This window comes from Esox lucius, chromosome 5 (assembly GCF_011004845.1).
Source record: "Esox lucius isolate fEsoLuc1 chromosome 5, fEsoLuc1.pri, whole genome shotgun sequence".
Taxonomy (NCBI): domain Eukaryota; kingdom Metazoa; phylum Chordata; class Actinopteri; order Esociformes; family Esocidae; genus Esox; species Esox lucius.
In genome coordinates this window covers 14,888,064-14,914,236 of record NC_047573.1, presented here as the reverse complement: position 1 = coordinate 14,914,236, position 26,173 = coordinate 14,888,064, and the positions used below count along the sequence as shown (strand labels likewise).

At 45.1% G+C, this 26,173-nt stretch overlaps 2 protein-coding genes across 5 annotated transcripts; both read left to right on the top strand.

Annotated features, from left to right (window-relative positions):
- The first annotated feature begins 592 nt into the window (after window positions 1–592).
- Window positions 593–7,056, top strand: galk1 (galactokinase 1). 2 transcript variants are annotated; one of them, XR_002196752.3, is made up of 9 exons: window positions 593–1,321; window positions 1,484–1,673; window positions 1,820–1,939; window positions 2,022–2,157; window positions 2,268–2,449; window positions 3,895–4,045; window positions 4,165–4,327; window positions 5,342–5,513; window positions 6,919–7,004. XR_002196752.3 is itself a non-coding variant. In XM_010891929.5 (8 exons), the coding sequence occupies exons 1-8, from the start codon at window positions 1,157–1,159 to the stop codon at window positions 6,988–6,990; spliced, it is 1,179 nt and encodes a 392-aa protein (XP_010890231.1). In that variant the 5' UTR covers window positions 614–1,156; the 3' UTR covers window positions 6,991–7,056. The 2 variants fall into 2 exon arrangements, 1 of the variants encoding a protein (XP_010890231.1); XM_010891929.5 differs by lacking the exon at window positions 5,342–5,513 and having other exon boundaries at window positions 614–1,321; window positions 6,919–7,056.
- A 630-nt stretch (window positions 7,057–7,686) lies between these two features.
- On the top strand, window positions 7,687–25,956 carry llgl2 (LLGL scribble cell polarity complex component 2). 3 transcript variants are annotated; one of them, XM_010891931.5, is made up of 28 exons: window positions 7,687–7,977; window positions 16,089–16,166; window positions 16,797–16,915; window positions 17,052–17,149; window positions 17,651–17,732; window positions 17,876–17,991; window positions 18,448–18,606; window positions 18,773–18,935; window positions 19,066–19,198; window positions 19,288–19,342; window positions 19,445–19,599; window positions 19,685–19,896; window positions 19,998–20,065; window positions 20,208–20,361; window positions 20,587–20,691; window positions 20,910–21,005; window positions 21,096–21,292; window positions 21,546–21,693; window positions 21,824–21,971; window positions 22,056–22,172; window positions 22,277–22,443; window positions 22,562–22,826; window positions 22,923–23,067; window positions 23,151–23,179; window positions 23,444–23,491; window positions 23,791–23,833; window positions 23,923–23,984; window positions 24,415–25,956. In XM_010891931.5, the coding sequence occupies exons 3-28, from the start codon at window positions 16,841–16,843 to the stop codon at window positions 24,417–24,419; spliced, it is 3,045 nt and encodes a 1,014-aa protein (XP_010890233.4). In that variant the 5' UTR covers window positions 7,687–7,977; window positions 16,089–16,166; window positions 16,797–16,840; the 3' UTR covers window positions 24,420–25,956. The 3 variants fall into 3 exon arrangements, with proteins under 3 accessions (XP_010890233.4, XP_010890232.4, XP_010890234.4); XM_010891930.5 differs by lacking the exon at window positions 16,089–16,166; XM_010891932.5 differs by lacking the exons at window positions 16,089–16,166; window positions 23,444–23,491.
- Window positions 25,957–26,173: the final 217 nt, after the last annotated feature.

Below are 26,173 nucleotides of genomic sequence, written 5' to 3'. Positions count from 1 at the left end.
TTGTGTTAACATACCATAAAGCATAACAAGTCCTCCTCCTTCTCTTCCACTTGAACTGGTTTTACATTGTTAAAAAAAACTGTTCCGACTTCCCGTGATAATCAACCATATTGAGCTATTTTTCCTACACTAAACATTGAGCACAATAATCAAAATGTTATTATTTTTGATTCGATGTAGATAGTCGAGAGGTTGAGGACATACCACCCTCTACTGGAAAACAACGAGAGAAAGCCAAATAACCCTGCAGTTGTCCGATAATACATGATACACAGAGCAACTCTAATGCAAGGTACCGTCCCAAAACGTCACAAGGTTTTGTAGCTAACGTTGTTTTCAATAGAAACATTCACTACCTAGACAATGCGCTTTTTGAAATTAAGCAACCAACGATTAGCGCACAAAAGCGTGGAGGATGCGGGCATCGATCCCGCTACCTCTCGCATGCTAAGCGAGCGCTCTACCATTTGAGCTAATCCCCCGGCCGCGATATTAGAATACATTTATAGTAATAGAATGCGTATCCGCATACTTTTGCATTATGTAAAATATCATTTTGTTGCTTGTCTGGGTTTGGGACATTTCGATATTGCTTTACGTTTCGATGAAAATGCAAAGTTTACAAAAACATTCACTCATAATTACACTGGCCTTCTTACAAGAATTGTACCGATTGTTCTAACGTAACTTTAGTGAAAACATAACCATCCTATGTCGACGCTTTTGACATCACTATTTTTATGCGTTGTGTTTTTGAGCTGTATTTCCCCGATAGTGTACTTCACCGGTCAGAAAGTCACCCGCGAGTTGCTAAAGTTGTTATATTATATTGTAGCCCGTTTTGTGCAAGGGACGTTTTTTGGGACGTGTCATGTGAATTTACTAGCCAATCATCACTTAACAACAAACACACGGTTCAGGAAGTGGTTCAGTTGACATATGACTGACCGTCTTCAAAAATTGGAATAACTTTCATCTGCAATAGTGTCTTTGCTTTTCAGTGGTAGTACTGTCAGTTAAAACAGTAACTATTTATGGTGATATTAATTGTGCTATACAGATCAAATCATCTATTGTTTTTTGTGGATTCTAAAGTAGTGCTGCTGTAATTTGTTATCTAAAATCGTGAACTGTCTATTACTCGCCCGCTCCATTAATGGCTAGTCCAGTCCCAAGTGTATCTGAGTTGGTTGCAGAGGCTTGCCGTGTTTTCGAGCAGAGCTTCGGGGGAGATGGTCCAGAAGTAGCAGTGTGTGCCCCCGGCCGGGTTAACTTGATAGGGGAGCACACCGACTACAACCAAGGATTCGTTCTGCCAATGGTAATGTTATGTTATGATGATGTGGTATTAAATCAAAAGTTGTATGATATTGACAAGTCTCATTTAACCAATAACACAAGAGACATTGGATGGGTCTAGATCCATTCAAATTCAGCTGATTACATTACCAGGTGTGACGCTTGAATTATATCCTTGTGCCAGGCCCTGCCCCTAGTCACTGTGATTGTAGGCAGTGCAACCTCTGGCCAGAGCATCTCCATCATAACTGCTGCTAAAGATGTGGAGGAGCCCAGGAGAGTAGACTTTGACCTGCCGAATGATAAGGCACCGCTGTCCCCCGGGAAACCCAGCTGGGCAAATTATGTGAAAGGAGTAGTGCAACACTACAGAGGTAAAAACAAGGCAAAACGTCACCTGATGACGAGTCATGGTGAAATTGATCATTTGTGAAACAAGATGGCTGTATCATTAATATCTGTACACTTTTTCCTGCTCAATCTCGTTTCCTGCACCTCTTCTCCTTTTCCCTCCTTGCAGCTCCTCCAGTCCCAGGGTTCAGGGCAGTGATAGCCAGTAGTGTCCCTGTAGGTGGAGGTCTGTCAAGCTCAGCCTCTCTTGAAGTGGCAATGTACACATTCATACAGCAGCTCAAGCCAGGTGAGGGTATGATTCGGGTAGTCCGGTAGTGTCTGTGAGTAAAGCTACACGTGATCATGCCATCTTATACAACCCTTCTCAGATGACGGAGACACAGTGGCAAAGGCAGTGGCTTGCCAAAAGGCAGAACATACCCATGCTGGCGTACCCTGTGGCATCATGGATCAGTTTGTGTCTGTGCTTGGCAGGGAGGCTCACGCTCTACTCATTGACTGCCGGTAACCAGACATATTTTTGTTACAGTGTTACTTAACACCACACGGGTTATTAGCACACTACACAGTTTAGAGTTGTTCCTGTGTGCCATACACTGCATTTGTTTCCTCAGATCTCTGGAGGCCACTCCTGTCCCTCTCTCTGATCCAGAGCTGGTCATCCTCATCAGTAACTCAAATGTCAAGCATTCTCTCACAGGCAGTGAGTACCCTAGCAGACGAAAACAGTGTGAGGAGGCGGCTGCCATCTTGGGAAAGGCCAGCCTGAGAGACGCCACACTAAAAGATCTGGAGGGTGAGAACAAAAGGATATTCTTTTACTTTCAATATTTATATTTTTTATGTTTTATTTTACGTGTTATTTCTTACAGAAACACTTCATTAAATTCAATTTTGCATTCTTAGGTTTAAATTATATGCATAACCTCAATGGAAAAGAAAATAGAGTTATTGGTTCTTGGTTTATCAGAGGATTCCAAACCAATAGTTGTGCTGTTAAGGGCTCTTATCTGTGTAGAAGTAAGCCCACCGCAGTTCAGAATTTGTCAAACATGGTATATGTATCTGGGAAGATCTTATATACCTTGGTCATTGAGTAATGAATGATCTGACATCCATTTCTGGAGCTGGAATGACATGGGTATAAGGTTATTTGCATTCCAATACAGATGATTTTGTACAATTACTTTGGGAAGTCCTTTTAAATGGGAATATGAATCTGTAGTGACTTCTCAAGGTAGATAGCGGACATAAACACTGAACCATTAGAATAGGTTTGTCAGTCCTTGACAATAGAATCCAGATGTTTATAGGAGGGTATGAATAGGGCGATATTCTGAAATTGTCTACACAAACAATTCAAATAGATTCTGTAGCCAATGCGAAGGTGCTATATTGATCAAGTTCACTATTTCTGGGATACTTGATTGAGGTTCAGTTACAAAGAGGAGAATTTAATCTGCATATTTTATTTAACATGTACTTAAATCTTATCAATCTAAAGTTAAATCAAACGGGCATAGTAACACGGCACATTTTTTGCAATATTCAGTTTTTTATCAGAATTTGGTCTATCCACATGAATCATGTAGATAGGAAAATGTTTGAAGGGCTTCTCATCTATTATTGAATGAGTACAGAAAGCCTCCATGAATGTTCAACGGGAATATTTATGGACAAGTTCAGAATGTCATATCAGAGTGAGTATATCATCCCCTTTACTTAGCATATACACTACATACAGCCTCATTCACACTAGCTGGCTGTGCTTCATCTGTATTGGCATTGAAAAGAGAAGAGTATGGAGCTGATTTTTATTTATTGAGGGAATTCAGAATCTGTCATTAATATCCTTGTGAGATGAAGGTACTTCCCTGGTTACAGATTTCACTTCATGCATTGTACTTGCGCTCCAGCATTCCTGCAGTTGTCTGGACAGTATTTTGTTTGGTTTGTTGCAATCATTATCTGGTTCTTTTTGCATGACATTGCACAAAGGGAGGGGCCTTATCGAAACCTTTCTAGTCTTTTGGGTGCTGTTTTCCGGACCAGTCCGGGAAAACCTGGTGAATTGAGTCATTCTTGCTAAATATAGGGGTGCTTCCATCCAGCGTGACGGTGTAGCTCAACAAGCTAACTGAAAATTAAGAGGATATACTATTCCATTCATTCTAATCATTGTTATTTGATATTATGTGTTTGATTATTCTTATTTAATTTTCTTTATTTTCATTGCTCCAGATGCTAAGAGTCAAATGGATGGTGAGACCTATCGTAGGGCTTGTCATGTGATTGAGGAGATAGCACGTACGGCCCAGGCTGCAGAAGCACTGAAGAAAGGGGCCTACACAGAGTTTGGCAGACTCATGGTAGAGAGCCACACTTCGCTCAGGTTAATACACATCCGAAATACACCCAAAGAATTCTTCAGCCAAATCCTCGTAAGTGCCAAAACACTGTTGACGTAGAAATCTAACAATCCTTAAACCATAACTTGTTTCCTACTGTCAGGGACCTGTATGAGGTGAGCTGTAAGGAGCTGGATGAGCTGGTGTCTGCAGCCATGGAGGTAGAGGGCGTGTTTGGCAGCAGGATGACAGGAGGAGGATTTGGAGGATGTACTGTCACATTATTGCAGGCTGGAGCCGTAGACCGAACTATGAATCACATACAGGTGAGGAGGAATATACAAGTTTACACACATACATACATACCCACACACACACACGCAAGATTTATTGAAGGGGACTTGCCGAACTGAGGTCACTGAGGATAAAGGCGCTTTTAGAGCCTCTGCTGTCACTTTAAGACAAACTGCTCTGTCTTCTTGTGTCTTGCCACGACAGCCCCGTGAAAGAGAGCTAGGGTGAAAGAGAGCGAGGGACAGAAACAGAAAGAGTGTGAATGTGTGTTTATTTGTGTGTGTACATGCCACCAGGGGTTACTGCCACAGAATAAAAGCTAGCAGTGCCCCTTTATTAGCATTCGAGTCCAGACGCCTTGTGATCTCTCTCCTGTCCCTCTATGCCAACTGCTCAGACACAAATAGTCTTATGCAACAAGCCTGGCCTCAGCTCATCGACAGAAATCTGAAACACTAGAAAGCCATGACGGAGAAAAACAAAACTACAGATATATAAATCCACCTGGACTGCGTACCATTGTCTTACAGATCCAGCTTTCAGACACTGAGAATTTTTTTTCTCAACTTGCCTTCTCAGTGTTTTGGGTCTCTTTCGGACTTGCTCGTGACCTGGTTACCAACGCCTTGCCGGCTCTGAAAGGAAACTCACTTCAGGATACAAAAGGCAAAAGTCCACTGCATTACATAGATACATAAACGGGAGAATTCCAGAAAAGTGTTCTGGCGTAAGTTTGACCAGTTTCAATCCAGAGTGTCCTAACTTAGTGTTCTGAGACTGAGCAGAGCTTGTCTGAGAATGCTGAACCTCAACTCCACAGACAGTAACACCAACAGCAACAGTAACTCCCTGTCCGACCCGGTGTCTCTCAATGTTGGCGGGGAGATCTACACCACGACCCTGGACACTCTGACACGCTACAGAGACTCCATGCTGGGGTCCATGTTCACCGGACAGATCTCTACACTCAGGGACAAATGCGGAAACGTTTTTATCGACCGGGACGGAAAGGTTTTCCGCTATATCTTGAACTTCCTGCGTTCCAGCTCCCTGGACCTACCGGAGGGTTTCTCTGAAATGAAGTTGCTGAGGCGGGAGGCAGATTTCTTCCAGATACGCCCCCTAATGGATGAGATACGTCGGCATGTTGAGGCCGGACCACTCAGCCAGAGAGACTCAGCCAGAGGAGCCTTGCTGCTGGTGGACGTGGACTGCCAGGTGTGTTTTTGTGTTTGTTAGTATTGTCTTGTTAGCATGTATCTGTTGTGGAATGCAGAAGCGCTTCCCAACAAGTGTATTTTTACTACTGTAGCATCAGCTCCTTTATATCATTCCAGGTGCGCATGCTACACTTCAATCTGCGTCGTGCTCCAGAGAACTACGAACTCTGCAAATGTTCAGTGCGCGTTCTCACTGCTGAGATCTTCTGTACATGGCGTGCCTTCCTGGTTCTCCTCTGTGAGCGTTTCTCCTACCGCACCACCCAGGGTCTTACCTCCCCCCTGCCCAGTGACCAGCGCCAAAACCGCTTGAAACTGGAGTGGGTTCCACGGCCAGACGAGCTTCCCATGGACCAATATGAGAAGCAGCAGTTCCGAGGACTTGTCTTCTCAGATTCTTGGGCCACACAGACCCGCCCTGGTGAACTTTGTGACGTCATCCTTCCTCACCGCAGCCCCTTTGAGGTTAAAGACATACGCGTGTTTGTTGAGGAGCTCCTGACGTTGTCTCTGGCAGAAGGTTTTAGGGTTGATTCCATGACCCCTGACCCCACCGGTGTTTTAAACTATCGCTCTCTGCAGCTTGTACGGTATTAATGTAGCTTGTTTTAGAAATAAAAGTCCCCTTTAGATTTTTGAAACCTATGGACCATTACAACTTATGGATGGTCAGCAACTGACTTTACTAACACTTTAAAGTTATTACATGATGTTTAAAATATGTGATGTTTACAATTTTCTTCTTAATGTGAAGCTGAGACCCTGCCATTTGAACCTCCTAATCAACTCTGACCTCAGTTGCCTGAAGTAGAGCAGACAGTTCATGTCGAGCTGCAGTCTGTTCTAAACTGTAGGCCACCATCTGCTTTTACTGAAGCGAAAGTCTCCAGTGATATGGTTTTCAGGTCATCCTGTTAAAGATCAGTGCAATTCTAAAAGAGATAGAAGAGGATGGAGGCAGGTTTGATAGTGTGGAGTATCTGGGGGAAAATGAGCTTCACTTGTCTTTGAGATGATCAGGCCATTCTTAACTGGGCACAGCTATATTTACTGGTATTGTATGTTAAACAGTGTTTGGGATGACTGTATAACCAGTATGTAGAGATTTTTGTTTCCAGCACATTAACTACTTTAATAAAAGGTATCAGTCCCTTACTGGTTCAGGTTCCTGTCCTGTATGAGGATGAGATGTATTTATAGAATGGAGAGAACGAGAGAGGATGTGAGCGGAAACCAACATCCAAACCCTTCCTGCTCACCCTCTCTTCTTAACCCCAAAAACATGTTGGGAGATCCAAAATAAACTAATATGGTTTCAGGTTTATCCTTCTAAAAAAAAATATATTTTGAATTAACTGAAAAGCAATAGAATTAACTCACCGGCTGTGTGTTTTCACCTACAGGAGCAATACAGCGGAACCCCAACTTTCTACATCACAACTCCCTCACAAGGAGCTCGGGTCCTGAGCCTATGAAGAGCAAACACCAGACATTTTTTCCAATTATGTATAACCTAATGATAAAAAAGCACATTCCTAATATTGATTTGTAGGATTGTACTTTGATCATGTAGCAATGTTAATCAATCATGTGTGGCTGAAATGAACAGGTAAAAGCACAAAAATGACAACCAAGGACTAGCAACTAAACAATTCTGCCCCTGCTATAGAATAGTAGCTAAAAAAATATTGCCATAACATTTTATACATTCTTCAATTTTGGCTGCCAGCTTGCACTATTTGTATTTAGATGAGTTCTTGTATCTAAATATCAACTTTCAACTGTACTGGTAGTGCCGCCTGGCACCCATAATTCTATCCAAATCAAGCACAGCAGGACATCTTTTGTATTACTGTTCTTCAAAATAACTATCATGATTTTAATACATTATAATTAAGTATAATCTATAGTCTTCTCATATATTTCTCATAGAAGTGCCACCAATGGGATTATCGATTATACTATAAATAAGGAAATGTTTAAACATTGTAAACTTTCAGTTCAATTTCTTTTCACAATGCTTATATTTTTCTTTAAAAACTATTAGGAGAAGCCTTTTCAGGTTACATAGGTCTACTTAATATTAATAAACATAATTATTAATGTGGGGCCGAACTTATTTATATATTATATATCTATACACTCTTCCTTTACATCCGGAAGGGAGGAGTCCAGTCAAGTTGCGCTCTGCGGGTCTGTGGCAACAGGAAACATCGAGGCTGTCGCGAAGGGGCGAACGAACGAAAAGTGTGCTAGCCAGATAGCTACCAAACAATCAACACAGGGTCTTAATTTACATGTGCACTTAAAGAGGACGTTCTTTGGATTCTGGTTCAATTTTATATTTGGTTGCTAGTTGAGACGTGGCAAAACTGGACGGCAACCAAGCTTTGTGTATAAGCTAGCTATTGAAAGCCTTCGGTGACGTTAGTGGACTGGAGGCAACGGCCGTTTGGAGTCAGGTGAGTTTCGAAGGGCCCGAACGAAAGATGAGTTATGCGTCTACAGGTGTTTTTGTCTGTGGTTAACAAACTAGCACTATATTGTCAATGAATGACGGGGACGCTACTTACATGAGCCTACATAACACGGGTATGTCGCTAGCTAGGTAACGTTGGTGTTAAATGGCTACAATTGCCTAGTAGAGTGATGTTGAATGATTAGCCACCTGGCTAGCTTACCATGCTAACTCGGATAACTATCTTAGAGTAAGTTAGCAAGATGTCATTAACTTTTCAATTAGGTTAATGTTTGTGAAACGCTGCCAACCAAGTACCTCGATGAAAAGCCTTTGTCAACTTTTAACGTTAATATTTCAACACGTCCTAATATATGTTTAAATTACAAGGTGTTACAGTAAGCTAGCTTACAGTATTGTTGCTACTAAGTAAATTATCTATTAGCCAAAATTGCTTGCGGTGTGAACAACTGCCTACCTAGCCAGTTGGTAAAATATCGAACACTGTCACCTCAAGTTACATCTGACTCGCCTTTTGTGTCTAGCCACAATAACTACATTGTTACATTTTTCATCCTTTTGTTTTTTTTGTTGTTGCACTATGGAACAGTAAGTATTGTGTACGTTCATTAAAACTTTGACAACGACAGAGTATGATATGTTAGGGACAAACGCGGGAGCAAGGAGTGTCTTCTCGCCTCGCAGGTAACTAGGTAGTTAGTCTTTGCTTTGTCAATGAGTAGGGCTTAGTCTGGGCGGGGGGGTGATACACCAGTTGATCAGTTACACCAGTTTGACAGGTTTAAAATGAATTTACCAAAAATACCAATATCCACAGGGACATTCACTTCATTCTTGGCACTTTAAGCATACCATCGTTTGGCTCTGTTTCTTGCTTTGCAACAGTTTCTGATCTGTTTGCACTTCTGACATCAATGCAAATTAACAGCAACTTTGTCACCTTTGCAAACTGTAGAAACATTAAAAAAGGGAAACTAGTTACCTGTTTAATTGTTTACAGGGTTAAGAGTATGAGGCTTTGTGTACCTTATGCCATGGTTTCCCTAACACTGTCCAGACTGTGGTTTCCCGCACTTAACGATTTGGGGTTATTACTTTCTGTCCTGTAAAAAAGCTACCACTGAAGGACAGAGTCCATTGGCACTGCCCACTTCATTCCCACCTGCAGCTGTGCTAGCCTAACAACGCCCCTTTGTTCTTAGCAGACCTCTGCCACTGGGACATGATAAACTTTCACCTGAAACTACTTACCAGTCTCCAGGCAAAATAATCACCTGTCTGAAAATGCTGATTATTCTTGATAAGGAAAGCAGAAGAATCATAGAATAAAATCTCTAAATTGACGTTTTGTGTGAGTAGGCAAAGTAGATAATAAGGGTGATGCACGCCTAACCCCAAACGCTGAATGACAGAAATGTGTAAAATGATGACAGGACAGATGCATGTTTACAAAACAGTGACCAACTGACTGACCAGTGATCGTGATTTATTCCCTAAACAAAGGGCCCATCTCTTGCCTTCCACCTATTAACTTTCACCCAGAGTTTCTCCCTCCAGCTGTACAAGGTCAACGCTGGGCGCAGAGGAGAACATGTTTTGCATGTAAACCTTTTCAGAACTTGTTTGTGCACTTCCTCACAATGCATGTCATGCGGGAGAACAGTTATTATACGTACCGTTCGTTCTCCTGCCTAAGCCCGTTTCCTATTTCACCTCTGCCAACGTAGAACTGTTTACCTTTAAGGGGGAAGTTCATGTCTATGGTAAGCTAATGAGATGGGGGAAGGAATTCAGATATTTGAAATGAGCCTCTGCGTTTTGCTAAAGCATCTAGGTCATGTTAAGTAATTCATCAGTCTAAGGTTACAGCTGTGATTGATTAACAAGTAGCCTATTCTGTTCATGTTGTTGCAAGTGTGTAGGTGTACTCCCTCGTGTTGTTTTTGCCCTGTCTGTTAAAATGCTTGCCTTGATACACAATTGCTACCCAAATCAGACATTTCATGCATATGACAGTGCACAGTACATGTAGTAAAGCCTGGTTTAATATATAGGTATGCCAATATAATTAGCCAATATTGGTCGTTTACTGATATTGATTTCTGCCGACCCCTCCCATGACCAATATTCTGTGAACAGCACAAAAATATGATTTCCTTATCTCAAGAGTTGTGGCTGTGTTTGTTAACCTGTCAGATCAATACTTGAAGCATAGTTCTTATTCAATTGTTTGATTGGCAATTTTTGAGAACTGTGTGGAAAAAGGGTGGTTAGCCTAATTCCAGCTTTCTCCGTAATGCTTGTCAATGACAAATATTCAGAGTTGTGTTTGGCTTCACTTTTAGATTGAAATGACACTGAGGAGCTATTCATTTATAGTATCTCGGTGGATCTGTACGGTGCATCACACCCAAAAAACACTGGCTAGGCTCAGTATAACCAGTAGCATAGCCACTGAGGACAGCAGTGTTGTCAGTGTGAAGTGCCTGTCTTGCCGAAGATTACAGGAAGAGGAGTGAGTGGGGGGGACTGACATCCTGACGACCACACCCAGACCCCTTACAAGATCCTATTTCTGTCACTGGACTGACAGCCTCTCACTGTGATACAGAGCCCCAATCGATGTGATCATTCAAGGTCGTCATCACCTGGTATTACTTGCTCATCCTGGTCAGATCAGTGATTAGGCCTATCTTAATGTAGACATTGTTTCTAAATTCTGGGCTATTCATCCCACTGATTAACATGTCCATGTCATTTTAGCTAAACTGCTAACAACCTCAACAATCCAGACCTTGTTTTATTCTGTAATGCAAATCTTAGAATCATTACATGGGATATGGCCTAGCTAAGCAAACTGCCTTAAAACTTTATCTTAATTACCAGTCTTGGTACTTATTGTATGAGTGCCAATTGCAACGATGTCTCACTCAGACCAGATGCACTTTTCCCAGAGTTGGAAAAGCTGTCTTAAAGTAATGACATGCTATTACCAAACGTGTTAGAAACAACTGCATTTAATGGTTTTCATTTAGCAAAATGCAGTTTGCATCTAACGAAGTGCAAATGGATGGGGGCAGAAAATGTACATGTATTAAGTATATGTATATTACAAGTGGAATGTGTAGATGTTCAATGATGGCAAATGCTGTTTCAAACGGCAATACTAAGTGTGCAATTAAGGCAAATTGAGGACGACAGAAAATAGTATTAAGTATAGTGTATGTTGCAAGTGGTAAATAGTTGTCCTGCTACAAATGGGAATTCTAAATGGCATTCATTCTGCTGTTAGGATTTTCAGTCCAGTAGAATTGTGTCCATGTCTTGCGCTACCTCTGGAGCAAGTTACGGGTTTTGCCAGGCGTGTTCTCTAAACCTCTGATGATTCAGATCCAGCAGTTGATTCTGACTGTGAAATGAGCGTATTAGGAGTCATCACTAAGAATAGGCCTGACCCTGCGATGTGTGGGCATGGATCAGGCCGTCGTGGCATGAGCTGTATGTCCTTCCCTTTTCTTGTGTAAGCTATTTTTGTTTGTGCTTCCATGGTATCATGTATGTCGTCTTTGATCGATGGGTGTGTTTATGTGCGAATTCACCTGGACATGTTCCTAATTTCATAGAGCTCACTGATATTAGAGAAGTCCTTTAACTGTGGATGCAGCAGACTGGCACTAGGGAACCGGGCCTGTGTATATACTGAGCACAGAAGGGAGTGGGGGAGGAAGACAGGAGGGAGGTGTAGGTCTCATGTCATATTCTCATTATAACACTATTTGCCAACAGTGATATTCCATGGCTTTCTTTTCCAGCGTTTGTCAGACAGGTCTTCTCTCATGCTAGTTTTCTAGCCACCCTTTACTCTGCACATAAACTCCCTCTTCTCGTTTGATTAACAACTTGTTTGGCTTATCAGCCGGTTTTTCGGGAGTGACATTCTAGTTGTTTATTTATTTTTTTTACCCTTTGGCATAGCTGTCGATTGCATAAGAACACAGGTTGAATATTTAGGATGCCAGGCATTTCCTGGCCCCTCATTCAGAATCAGAATGACGGCACAATTGTTTCAAGGCAGGGCAGACATGCTGTAGCTCTAGTAGTGGTTCTAAGTTACTTAGCTTTGTTTATTTTATTTTTCCCCTGTCCAGACTTGTTTGTGGTTTGCTCACGATTCACTCTCATCTGATGCTTTGAACTGATAGAATTCCAGGAGATTTATATCATGGGCATGGTTTATGATCGTGAATGAAGTTGGAATGGATGTGATTTAGCCATAGCCAAGCATTTACATGAGGTTCTTAGGTTTTGTGACATGGAGCCATATCCCCCCCAGTCTTAAAACAGTGCTGCGCTCATTCAAATAAGACAATGAAGGGTTATTGACATTGGTGTAAATGTATTACCTTGTCTGACTCTGTGTACAGTGCTGATGATGTCATTCCTGACACCACCGATCAAGGGGGCAAACACTCTTTAACGGCCCCGGCTGGATGAACAGTTGTGTGTTAAGCGTGTGTCTCCGTGCACCCATTTCTCAGCGCAAGTTCAGTACCCGGCCCTGTCCAACTGGAATTCCTGGGATAATCAATTTGTGATTTCACTTGTCTGATAGAATGGTTTAGTTGTCCACTGACACTGGATGTCTGCCACTTTGTTTCTGTGTCACTGGCCTTCCTGCAGAATGCCTTGTATCAACAAATACAAAGCCTTTCCTTTGCGGACTGCCAGAGGGCTGTATGCAGAGCTGCCTGCATGGGAGTAAACATGGGAGCGATAGATATGTCTTGTGATACAGTACATGTACCTTCATCCCCACTATTCCATTCAACCGTAGCCCTGAATATGTCACTTGTTTATTTTCCCTGGGAGCCATAAAGAAGCAACAGAAAGAGGAGGTGGCCTAACTTGCTGTGTTAATGGATTGTTCTAAATGCCCCTCGTTTCTGATAGTTAAGCAATGGGAGCCTCATGAGATGCATAATCACTGGGTAGGCCTAGCCTGTCACACTGGTTAACAACCTGCAATGAATCACAGTGTAGCCAGCGCCAGTGCTTTTCTAGTGACGTAGGCTGCTATGAGCCTTTTGGGTCTGTTTTTACATAAGCACTGCCATCGGGGTTGATGACAAAGGTACTCATCATATAACACACTATCCTGCGTTTCCATACTGGTTTATATTTGTGAGTGCAGCCTTTTCCAACTGCCCTCTGCTCTACAAGCTGAGCGGATTCTTGTCCTTACACCCGGGAGCCGTTCTAATGCAGACCTCCCACCCAGCCTTTGTCAGCAGGCTTAGCGCTCTGAGCTATCTCTTTATGCCCTGCTGGCTGCTTTGGCCTACACTGGAGGACCCCGAATGGAGTTAGAACAAACTTAGTCCTAACGCTGTACATGTTTTAATCAGAGGTTGGATTATCTTATTAAAATATATTTGTTATTATTTAGCTCAAATCTAGGCTTTGCCTGAACCTCCCTCTCCCAAATCCTTAAACACACAACACTTGATCCCATTCTGTCTGCAGGAGTCAAACAAGGAAGTTTACTTTATCCCATCTTCCTTCACATGCTTAATGACTAACATTGTCTTGCCGCTGATCTCAGGGTAATAATAACAGACGTTCCTGTCTGAATTTAAACCAATACTACAAATAAAACTCTTCTGTATTACAGATTAGTCCTGGTTAGTTACAGTATCAAAGAGGATCATTTTATTTTTATTACTGGGTGGTCCTGTAAGACCCCATCACAGGTCTTTCAATTACCCTGAATTGTCCAAACTCAGTTCTGGATTCAGCCTGATGATTATCTAATATCTATGTCCACTTATGTTCGTATTTAGGAGGTTTTACAATCTGTTTCTACAGCCTGTGGTTGTCCGCCCCATGAGAACCATGATGGCAGTGTGCTCTTTGGATTACTTCATGGAGTCCAACATTGATTTATTTTAATAAACATATCAAAATGTAAGCATCCCCTCCAGCTGGTCACGTTGGATGATAATCTGCTTGAATTGAGATGGTATTGTTTTGCCAAATGAAGTTAAAACCCATTTTAAGGCTCCTTACATAGGGTCACCCTGTAACCATTAATGGAGCATCATATCCTGTTTCATAGTGTTTCAGACTCTGAAGCCCCCTTCCACACATTTAGACACAACCAGAATGTTACTTGGTAGTGACAAGGTCCTGTAAGTAATGTGCTATGTCGTGTGTGCCTGGTATGATGGTACTTCTAGATGATACGCACACACTGCTCAAAAAAATGAAGGTTAGTATAACATCATGTCAATTACCTGCAGGGAAATCAATGTGTCCAGTTAGGAAGCATAAGTGATTGTGAATCAAGGTCACCTGTTTTGGTGCACTGGAGAGGCAACAGCAACACAACCCTTAAAAATGAATAGTTTGGCAGGTGGTGGCCACAGCCGATTGCGCTCTCCTTATCCTTCCTGACTGATTCTTCTGTAGTTTTGTGTTTTGCTAGTGTCCTTGTCACTGCTGGTAGCATGAGATGGTACCTGCAGCCCATTCAGGTTGCAATAGGCAGTCCAGCTCCTCCAGGATGGCACATCCATACGTGCCGTCGCAAGAAGGTCTGCTGCGTCTCCCTGTACAGTCTCAAGAGCATGGCGGAAATACCAGGAGACGAGCCGTTACACGAGTAGAACTGGTCAGGGCCATAGAAGGGCATTAACCCAGCAGCAGGACCGGTATCTGCTCCTTTGTGTGAGGAGTTTGAATCCAGCCCTCAATCAGTTGGTGATTTTGGTTTCCATTGACCGTTACGTTATTTTGTTCTCAACAAATTACACAATGTACAGTAAAGACTTTGATCTCTAATATATTTTTTCATCGACACCCAATGTGTGATTTAAGTGTTCTCTTAATTTTTTTGAGCAGTTTATATACAACATTACACACCCAGACCAATATGACATCTCTAAGTGGACATATGCTCCTTTGTGTGCATATATACACATACACACACACACACACACACACACACACACACACACACACACACACACACACACACACACACACACACACACACACGTATATGTATGTATATATGTATGTGTATATATATATGTATATGAAGGAATATGGGCTGTGAGTGTGTAGCTGATTGGCTTTTCTGTGGAACGTGCAATGTTTCTCCCTAAAGTAATGTAGTGTAGGCCCATGTTAGTGACATCACTCACAGACCTGTTGGCTCTGTAAGCAATCTACAGTGGTCAAGGAAGTTTTTAGTGAGTTACGAGGGCAGGACTAGGCAATCAAATGTGCTTATGCTCACAATATGAAGGCGAGTGCCACAAATCAGAGGCAAGCTAAGTCCTCACCTACAATGTTGTCATTTTTCATTTTATTTCCGGCCTAATTGCTTTGATGGTGAGGTTTGTGTTCAGTCAGACTAGTCCCGCAGAGGCTTAGCCCTCCACAGTTTATGGTCTAACCATATCATTGGTATACTGTAACTTCTCATTCACATGATGAGGCTTAGTGAACATGCTGGTCTGTGTAAAGATTAATAGAAAATCTGTCAACTGCACTGCCTTCCTCATAGTATAATTACTGTGAAATCACATGTCCACAAGCTTCTCTCAGCTCTGTGTACATAGTCTTTGCAGGTTTTCCATTTGTACTTTTGCCACTGTGAAGAAGCAGTACAACCGTACACCTGGAAAATGCCCTCCATCTGTCTTTAATGGTTGCAATACTGAGACCCACAACCCTACTGTGAAAATGTGAAATGGGTGTATTTCAATTTCATGATGCTTGGTTGCTGAATGTAAAGGTAATGCATGGTAGAGTAATATATGTCTAATGAGAATATTCCAGTGGTATCAGTAACTAAGTCTGTTCTGTGATATGGCTTGGGCTTGTATGATAAAAGTAAAATAAACACAATGGTACGCAGCCTCTTTACCTACTGCAAATGAATCTGTTTTTAATTACATTTTATTAGCCTCCCATTACATACTGCTAAATATTAATTCAGATTTCTGATGAGAAATGCACGTTTCACATTTTATAAATGTCAACGTTTGTAAGAATTTGCTCGTCAGGTGTGTTTTTTTGTGTGTGCAGTCACCTTGAGAAATTAGGCCTGGAGGATTAAAGCACTGGCCAGAGGAGAGAGTTGTGTATTAAGAAGAATGTTATTAGGTAATGTTTTGCTATGTCCTGAACTCTCCTCTGTCAAACGACTAACAAGGCAGCTCAGAAAAACATGTTCCTCCTCTCCTCCCTTTGTGTTTTTCCTTTTTATTGCATTGGGTCTTTAGGAGACACCTGTCTGAGACTGGTGTTTTAATCAGTGTGTAGGTACTAGAACAATGGTCTCTCTAGTTGAGGCTGCTGTGACCTTAGCTCTTTTCTTAGTCATGCCCCCTCTGGCTGGGGAGTGTGGTTGTCAGTGTTGACCACAGACCATCCTGGTTTCAGAGGATGAGGCCCTGCTCCGCCAATGGAATTATTTTCTCTTGTCTCATTGTCTCTCACCCTCAGTGGTGCGCACATCACCTGATCCAAATGTTTCCTTGGGCCCCGGTTTAGTTTCCTGCTCCAGTTGCCTTTTCTTCCTCCAAACTCTTTCCTTGCTTTGTTTCTTATTTTAGTTTTTTGCTCCAGGAAGTTTTTGTTAGTATCCGTTTTTCTCCATCTCCCCCACACGTGTGTTGTTCAGATCAGACATCTGGTGGCTGACAGGCTTGTAAATGACTGTCACCTGCTAGGCTATGGCACTTTCCCTGTTGTTCAATGTACCCCCCCCCCCCACGCTGTGTCGTTGTGTAGAGGCGTAGCGGTTGGGCCTGTGCGCTGCTCAGGCTCCTGAGAGGATGAAGAGATTTAGGAGGCACGGCCAGGAGTCCCACAGAGACCGGATCAAACAGGAGCTCTACCAGTTCAACAAGGTAACCAACGGAGTCAGTCTAATCTGACGAGGCTTTCATCTTTAAGCTCTATAATGAGGCTGTAATCCAAATTCCAGACAATTATCAGGCGATTTGTCCTGCCAGTTTGTGTACCTCCCATCCTCTGTGTCATCAGACAGTGGAACATGGCTTCCCTCACCAGCCCAGTGCCCTCGGCTTCAGCCCCAGTCTGCAGCTCCTGGCCATCGGCACACGCTCTGGGGCCATCAAACTGTATCCTTCAGTCTGTGTGGCTGCTTGTGTCAGAGGGCAGGGTTTAGCGGCCGACGTGTTGGGACCGGTTGTCTACAGCTTTCTCTGTGGGTGGCTAGTGTGGGTATCGGTTGTTAGTGTGTGGGTACATCTGCGTTCATTTCCCAGGGTATTGCCCAACACATCACTGTACCACACGGCATGTGATCTTACACAATCAGGGCCATTGACAGTGTGGGACCAGAGTGTACTGTCCCCATTCACTGTTAGCCTCCGTCGTTATCACTCACCACACACACACACAATGGAGGAAACTGTCCTATGATGACAAACAGGACATTCTAGGAATAAATGTTTAGTTAGCCTGGGGCAGGCAGATAAGACAGACACCCACTGAACAGACACTCTTCTGACTTGAATGCATGTGGAGCCCCATTCAGTAGTAGACCATTAAATACCTGTTTGCGTGTGCAGAAATGCGTGGTCCACTGTGATTGGGTGTATTCCTTAACCTACGGTCAGTTACGGGGCCCCGGGTGTGGAGTTCATGGGTCTACATGATGAGAACGCTGCCGTCACACAGATCCACTTCCTACCGCACCTGGTGAGTGGGCTCTCAACACACACACACCCAATCTCTTATCTAATCTGGTCATGTTGCTGGTCTTATTGACACTGCTAGAAATGGGAGTAGGAAAGCTGTATTTAAAGTCCCCATAAGGTGCCTGGTTGCTCTGCGTTGAACAGGTGGAGCTGGTTACTCTGCTGGATGACAATAGTCTCCACATGTGGACCCTCAAAGCTCACAAAGGAGTCTCTGAGCTGCTGGAAATCGGACGCTTCACACTCACCGGACCCCCGGGGTGAGAAAGACACACACACACACACACACACACCCCACTCCCCCACCAGACGGCCCTACCTGCTCTGTCATTTCTTTTTCCCTCACACACTCCCACTCATTGGATGTCCATGGTCATAGAGATTCTGACTAAATGCAGTTCTAGTTCTATGCTGACATGTGCATACACAAAGACACTTTAAAGAACCTCTCCGGTCACGTGATCGTCTGAAAAGTCCCAACATGCAAATCATTGTTTTCTAAAACAAAACAAAGAAGCGACTGTAGCCCGTTACAACGTTCAGAGCAGGTGTCCCCCTCCCCGAACCATCTGTTACTCGGGTGTGGTCTCTTTGAGAACAGTGTGTCTTTTGGAGGATCCATTTCCCGACACTCATGTGACCAGAGCGCACCTTTAGAAACATAATGTTTGTGTCTTTGTGGGACTGTTAAGATGATCCGTTGTTTGTCCCCCCAGCGCCCCGCCCAGTGTGACGCGGGTGACTGCTGTGCTGGCCCACTCCTCTGGGGAACTGCTGCTGCTGGGAACAGAGGGAGGGCATGTGTTTGTTGTGGAGGTGCCAGGTTTCAGAGAACTAGAGGAGCGGAACATCAGCCTGGAGATTGTCACCCACAGGTACACACACACGCATGTGTGCTGCCTACCCTATTGAGTCACTGAGCTACGAAGGTCGTTGTCCAAAACAGAGGGTATTCTACTGGTTAATGTTGAATGCTGCTCACTCTTACACAGTTACTGGTAATTAAGTTAAAAGCCACCCTGTCTTCCTGTTGTCCTGTAGCATTCCAGAGGAGTATGGTGGACGTAGGAGTCTTGAGCATGTTGAGTCCTTACAGGAGAATCCTGCCAACCCACAGCAGGTTCTGATAGGCTATGGAAGAGGCCTTATGGTTATCTGGGACCTGGACTGCCAATCAGCTGTCAAACACATCCTTGCTACACAGGTGTGTGTCTGTCTGTGTGGGTCTCTGCTGTTGTCTGGACGTGTGTGGGTGTCTGTTGTCGTCTGGACATCAGTGCGCATGTCTTATTTGAACAGCGCCCTCCCATCTTGACTGTGTGTTTCATTTCTAGCCACTAGAAAGTGTGTGGTGGACAGAAGACGGCCTCCGTGTTCTCAGTTCCCATAGTGATGGCAGCTACTGCCGTTGGTCGGTGGCTGGGTTGGACACACAAAGTGAGCAGGAGAAGTCTGAAGTACCATATGGTGAGCAAACGTTCCTCTGCAAATGCTGACGTTATCAACGGGATGCTGAATCGGTTCATTAATGATGGATTGGTCTTTGTTGTGTGCAGGCCACTTCCCGTGTAAAGCCATCTCTAAAGTCATCCAGCTGCCGACAAAACAGGGGTGAGTGAGTTCCTTCTCCTCTCCCTTGCTTGCTCTCGTTGCTCTCTCCACCTGAATTCATAGTGTGACATTGGTATTGTTTTCCCCACCTCTTCGGTCCAGTCCTCCCTTCCTGTTGTTCAGCGGGGGCATGCCCCGGGCCAGCTACGGGGACCGTCACTGTATCACCGTCATCCACAGCAAGACCCACGTGGCTCTGGACTTCACGTCCCGCATCATCGACTTCTTCGTCATCCGAGACGGGCCGGATCAGGCAGGTAGGTGGCAGGGCGAAGCGCCGGCGGACCCGGTTTCAGGCCGACGGACCCACGCGACCAACCTACCCTAACTCCCTCCCTGCAGGTGAGCCCAGCGCCCTGGTGGTCCTGGTGGAGGAGGAGCTGGTCGTCATCGACCTCCAGACTGAAGGCTGGCCCGTCATCCAGACCCCCTACCTGGTCCCTCTGCACTGCTCGGCCATCACCTGTTCCCACCACGTCTCTGCCATCCCCCTGAAGCTGTGGGAGAGGGTCCTGTCGGCCGGGGCTCTGCAGAACACACACTACTCTAAGAAGGTAGGATGCACGCATTCAAACCCCCGAGGAGGACGTCCGTCTGAGCTGGACATTAAATGCACCTGTGTTCTGTTTCTCACTGTGTCGCTCCCTCTGTCCAGCCATGGCCTATAACGGGAGGACTGAACCTTTCCCCGGATCCTCCTCAGAGAGATCTACTGCTGACAGGGTCAGTAGACTTTCTCAGCTCTGTACATTCAACCCATGGTCAGTTTGTTGTTGCTGTGTTTAAACGGTAACGGGTCTGGCGGTGTAGATGTTTCTGTTTGTCTTGTTGGTGACGCGTTTACCCCCCCCCCCCCCCCCCCCAGACACGAGGACGGTACGGTGCGTTTCTGGGACGCCTCTGGGGTGTGTCTCTACCCCATGTACAAGCTGAGCACGGCAGGAGTGTTCCACACGGACGCCGACCCCAACGACAACATGAACCAGTGCACAGAGGGGGAGTGGCCACCTTTCAGAAAGGTGTGTGTCTGTGTGTAAATATTTCTTGGGCAGTATTGTGCTAAAACCCAAGGTACAGCAGTTGATATACACGAGCACACATCCCATGATGCTCAGTGACGCTGGAAGTGTGGGTGGGTGTGTCAAGTAGTGAAAGTGTGTGTGTGTCTGAGAGTGTGAAGTGAATAAGTTGAATCTCACCAGACAGTATGTGAAACATTAATCCTGTCCTTGTCTCATGCCCAGGTGGGCTGTTTTGACCCGTATAGTGACGACCCTCGTCTGGGCATTCAGAAGATCCACCTGTGTAAATATAGTGGTTACCTGACTGTGGCCGGCACTGCTGGACAGGTGGGTTTACCTGGGAAAACAACCCCCTCTGGTGGCCAGTTGGCTCAAGTGACTGTTTTGGGTCTTTGTTTGCTTAGGAGTCTGCATTTATTTTGAAATAATTTTGGGTGTTTGTTGTCCTTTTGCTTTTCTGAGGGCTTCTGTGTTCTGCTCACACTATAGTGCCTGATATTTCTGAGCCTGGCTATACATTGACAAGTGTCATCCTGTGTTCCCAGATCCTGGTGTTGGAGCTGAATGACGAGTCGGCGGAACAGGCCGTGGAGGCCACGGTAGCTGACCTGCTACAAGGACAGGAGGGCTTCCGTTGGAAGGTGAACCACAACCACCAAGAACATCACAATATTTATTTTAACAAGCGCCCGTAACCTTCTATAACGCCACGTCCCCTTTTCGCCTGCCAGGGCCACACGCGTCTGGAGGTCAGGGAGGAGCCGGTGCTGTTCCCTCCAGGCTTCCAGCCCTTTGCCTTGGTCCAGTGCCAGCCCCCTGCTGTTGTCACCGCCCTCACCCTGCACTCGGAGTGGAAACTAGTGGCCTTTGGGACAAGCCATGGCTTCGGACTCTACGACTACCAGCAGAAGAACAACGTCCTTGTCAGGTGTGTGTGTTGGACATACAAGGTGCGGCCAGGGGTACGGGGGGAGCTATTGGCACGCAGCCATCATCACAACGACAAACAATGACCGCATTGAGGAGGGTTTTCACCTGCCAAGTGTGGTTCACGGTTCACATAATGAACAACCCTGAACTGTATGTCTCCCTGGATTTGTTCCCCCGCTACACAATCAGTCTGGCGCTGTGTCTTCACTGTGAGGTATGTGTGTGACGTGACCAGTACCTCGTCCCTGCAGGTGTACGCTGAACCCCAGTGACCAGCTGGCAATGGAAGGTCCCCTGTCCAGAGTGAAGAGCATTAAGAAGTCCCTCCGCCAGTCTTTCAGAAGGATCAGACGCAGTAGAGTGTCTCTGCGCAAACACCATGTCAACAATGCCGCTAAGGTGATCTACCAGAGCGTGCCCTCTAAACGTTACCTGAGCGTTTCCGGCTCCTGTCGATCAGTTGTCAGGCGGTGTTCCTCTCCGGTGTAGTGTTCAGCTGTCTCTCTTAACGGGCCTCTGCTCTCTCCAGCTTCAGGATGCCAATGCTCGTCTAGAGGCTGAGCTAGCCGAGATGGAATTGGCTCCCGTTCAGAGAAAGATCGAAGCTCGCTCCTCGGACGATTCCTTCACCGGCCTCGTACGGACACTGTACTTCGCTGACACCTTCCTCTCAGACAGTAAGACACTCTTCCAGACTCGATCACACTCACGCATGATTGCTTGGCTGTTTATGTCCCCTATTACTCATTCTCCTCCTGTAGGTTCCCACAACACGCCCTCTCTTTGGGCCGGGACAAACGGGGGCTCAGTGTTTGCCTACCAGCTCCGCCTCCCGTCTGTGGAACGCAGAGCAGAGGACCTTGTCACAGCCCATCCTGGTAGGACCCCCCCCCCCCCCCCCCCCCCCCATCTAAAGATATAAGTAAAAGCCTAAACAGTTTGAACCAGGCCAGACACTAAGTGCCCCCCACCCTGTCTCCAGCTAAGGAGATCCAGCTGATGCACCGTGCTCCAGTAGTGGCCATCTTGGTGATGGACGGCCACGGTTCCCCTCTGCCAGAGCCCCTGGAGGTGGCCCACGACCTGGCCCGCTCCCCTGACATGCAGGGCTCCCACCACCTCCTGGTCATATCTGAGGAGCAGTTCAAGGTGAAAACGCATGCATTTTACCTGCACACCCACTCACTAGAACTGGTAGTGGATTCCTCACGGAAGATCTACCATGTCCTCTTAATAATAATGAACCTAAGTGTCTGTCCGTCCCCAGGTGTTCACCCTGCCTAAGGTCAGCGCCAAGATGAAGCTGAAGCTGACTGCCATCGACGGCTCGCGTGTGCGCCGGGTGGGTGTGGCCTGGTTCGGCAGCAGCTGTTCGGAGGACTACGGCGAGAGCGGCCTCACCGTCCTGACCAATCAGGGCGACCTCCACGTGGTGTCGTTGCCGGGGGTGAAGATGCAGGTGCATCATCCGTGCATCCGCCGGGAGGACGTCAGCGGCATCGCGTCCTGTGTCTTCACCAAGCACGGGCAGGGTAGGGACAGCGCTCCCCTCCGCTACCCCCCCCACGCTCAGCTCTCTCATTCCTCCCCGTTTCTCATGCCTTCCCCCCGTCCGTCCTCTTCCTCAGGGTTCTACCTGATCTCTCCGTCGGAGTTTGAGCGCTTCTCGCTGTCCGCTCGTTGTGTGGTGGAGCCCCGATCTCTAGTCGAAGTCCCCCACCAGACGCCCACATCCCTGTCACGGGCACAGCCTGACGGGGCCTCCGAGTACAGGTACGAACAACCGGAACGCGCCTCAAAAAACCACCTCTGTGTAGCTTTCACATTTATTGAGGAACCATGTCGTGTCGTTCCAGGAACTCGACGAGGGACAGCGACGAAGCGGGTAAGATCACGTCACACGCCTCGTCAGCCTTAAAGAACATTGTAGTTCCGTCTGTAGTTGAAGCTAGCCGTACTAAACCATGCATGTGCCCGGGCCTAGCGGAGTACCTTCCCCAGTGTGAAAGGCCCTGTTAGCCCATCAGCCTGTTGGCTTGATCCCTGGCTGCCTGTGTTGTGGGAGGGCACTCCCACAGGTTGTCATCATGCTCTGTGCTTGTGTGTATTAATGTGCTGACTGGCTCGTTGGCGTGCTGTTTGTTTCCAGAGAGCTCTGCTAGACGTGTAATGGAGCATGCTTTGCTGAATGACGAGAGTGAGTACCTCAGGAACCCTGTAGACAAACTTAGCCCAGTTTAACCCCTGGGGCTGACCTACTCCAGCCTTAATGTTGCTAGTTTTCGGCTGTTACCAGCGGAGGCACATTAATAAGCCCCTGTCTGCTTTGACTGTGCTGTGGCCTCATGTAAACCAGTCCAGCAGTGTTTAGTGATGAGTCCCGTATGTCTGCCAGCTACATAACCAACCACAACCATCTCGCTGCATGTTTCATGATGACCAACTCATCACTACTGTCACTTATCATTGTTCATCCTTGATGGGATTTTCTTCCAGCTGTGCTTCAGGAGATCCAGAAATCTCTAGAAGGAGGTCAGCCGTGAGTATTCGCCCCTGAAGCCCAAGTGTTCATGACAATTAATTTAGGTGTGTGTTTTGTTGCTAATGACTGTTGGATGTTTTTTCTAGGTCATTCCTGGAGAACAACATGAAGACTGCTCTCACTGGAGGGAAAGCGCTGAGCAATGGAGGTGACTTTCATATTTGTTCTGTCAGTATTGTTAAAGAGGAATGTAATGACGGTGAATGAAGACATGGTGTTGGGTCATCACCAAATGTATCAGTGTCACAATATGGAAAGTTTTTCCTGGTTTATTTTATATTGTTCAGTCAAACTTGAACAATATATTTTACAAGTTTTAAAGATTGTTAGGAATATATATTTAGGTAAATGTATAATTTTCCTTTTATTGCAGTTGTAATCCTATATTGTAATTTTAATAGTTTCAATACAGATTCTTAATTTTGCATAGAGCCAGTCTGTTACTTGTGGTAGGAGTGAACCAAACTAAACATTAAAATGCATTGCAGGAAATCTAAACCAAATGTTACATGATAAAGCAGGGTTTTTGCCCAGCCTTATGGACGAAGACTTTGTTCATTGTTTGTTTTCTCTGGCAGACTGATCCAGTCACACCAGTGCCTGAGACATCTTGGAGTCTGCCAAGAGACGCCGGACTCCTGCCTTGCAAACTACGGCCAACACTACTAATACTACCACTACTGACCCCTATCACACAGAGACTCGTCCTCGACCTTTAACCCCTGATCCCTGGCACGTGTCCGTAAAGACTGACCAACTGGCTGTCCCCCATGGCCCTCTATTCCCCACGCCGTGCACTGTGCTTGACCACAGCCCATATGCTGATAGGTGTAGGGTAGGAGGAATGTTGTGGTTTAAGTGTCCCAGTGCTATATTGAGGAGGGAGGGACCACCGCCTGTGCCTAGAGACCAACCACTGAACTGTACTTATCAGTACGTTTACACCTGCCACCGTTCCACAACACACATTCACACACAACACAAACCCATTTACTGTCCCTCCTCCCCTTCAGTCTAATCATGTCCTTCCAACATTCAGCCTTGAATCCAAGTTAGCCTGTGGAACTCTGGTTTGTCCAATCACAGTCCTGCCTCTGCACATTGTCCCTGGCCTTCATGTTCTAGTGAGAGACGGAAGGGGTGAGTTTTAGGGAAGGATGGACATTTCATTCTTTCATTTGTAATTTAATTGTGCCTGTTTTATTTTTATTTTGTGTAATTATTGGAGACTTCAAAACTAGACGGATGGAAAAAATTTAGGGAAATAAGAATGTTTAAAACCGTACCAGTTTGAAGTAGTATTTGGTTGATAATGCTGACAAAACATTGTTTGTGAGAGTGAGCCAGCACAGCTTGTGTGGAAGCAGAACAGTTTTTTTTTTTTTTTTTTACCCCACGTTGTCAAACACGAGCCTGGTAACCAGACATGATTTTGCTTGAAACATAGTTATTTTTTTGGCTATACCCAGCTTCCAGCCAAATTTTACATTTTAGCAAACCTTTTTACCTTTGTAACATTTAATAAGCCAATTCTACTTTGTACAACTCAGTTGAAAGTTGACAAGCAAAACAGGTCTGATTTCCTAGTTAAAGGCCACTGTGATGTGAAATGTCTCCACATGCAGTTGCTGTGTTCGCTCATTGCCTCCCCTATCGTCCACTCCTTAATGTGTTCTAACAGTTGTAACCTGTCACTGGTACTTGTCCACTACTGTGTATCACACCATGCTGTACTTTCTAGGGGAACAACTTTCTACGGGGCTTGGTTTTACAGTTTTATAACGTCAACATACTTTTGTTTTTACACAGCAATGAATAATGTAATTTAGGAATGTAATTTTAAAATATTGTAGTCAAATGTTTAATATATATGTCCTATATGGTGATTATCTCTGCCTGTGTTAACAGTTGGGTCTATTTTAATGGGGATTGGCTGCTATAGTCAGATCTTACAAGGAAATATTTTGGTACTGTTTCTTGAAATGCTGGGTATTTTAGCATTTTTGTGGTCGACTCTAGAATATATTTTTGTAGTGAATGATTGAGAACCCTAATTTTTTTTAATGATACATTTCACACTACATAATGTTCTGCTGAAAAATACATGTTTTTTCACACGAGTCCCTGTGTCTGTCTTTCTATGCAGGCTTGGCTTTATTCATTGCTTAATTGAACTTTAGGGTTGCTGCATCAATCCTTCCGCTTAATGAAAAACATTCGCAACAAGGAACATCTGATGGCTATGGCCTGAGGGTCTACCTGGAGCTTAATGGGTTTGTTGCTGGTCAGTCAAGTGGATAAAGTAGGGATCAGTTGTCATACAAGTCCAACCAAAGA

What these genes read in the sequence shown, in the direction of transcription:
- llgl2 (XM_010891930.5), top strand. Translation starts at nt 16,841, where the DNA reads ATGAAGAGATTTAGGAGGCACGGCCAGGAGTCCCACAGAGACCGGATC. An exon ending in GAAGTCTGAAGTACCATATG is followed by an intron (nt 19,199 to 19,287) that starts GTGAGCAAACGT and finishes TGTTGTGTGCAG; the next exon opens with GCCACTTCCCGTGTAAAGCC. An exon ending in ATGTCAACAATGCCGCTAAG is followed by an intron (nt 21,694 to 21,823) that starts GTGATCTACCAG and finishes TGCTCTCTCCAG; the next exon opens with CTTCAGGATGCCAATGCTCG.
- galk1 (XM_010891929.5), top strand. Translation starts at nt 1,157, where the DNA reads ATGGCTAGTCCAGTCCCAAGTGTATCTGAGTTGGTTGCAGAGGCTTGC. An exon ending in CACACTAAAAGATCTGGAGG is followed by an intron (nt 2,450 to 3,894) that starts GTGAGAACAAAA and finishes TCATTGCTCCAG; the next exon opens with ATGCTAAGAGTCAAATGGAT. An exon ending in GAGAGCCACACTTCGCTCAG is followed by an intron (nt 4,046 to 4,164) that starts GTTAATACACAT and finishes TCCTACTGTCAG; the next exon opens with GGACCTGTATGAGGTGAGCT.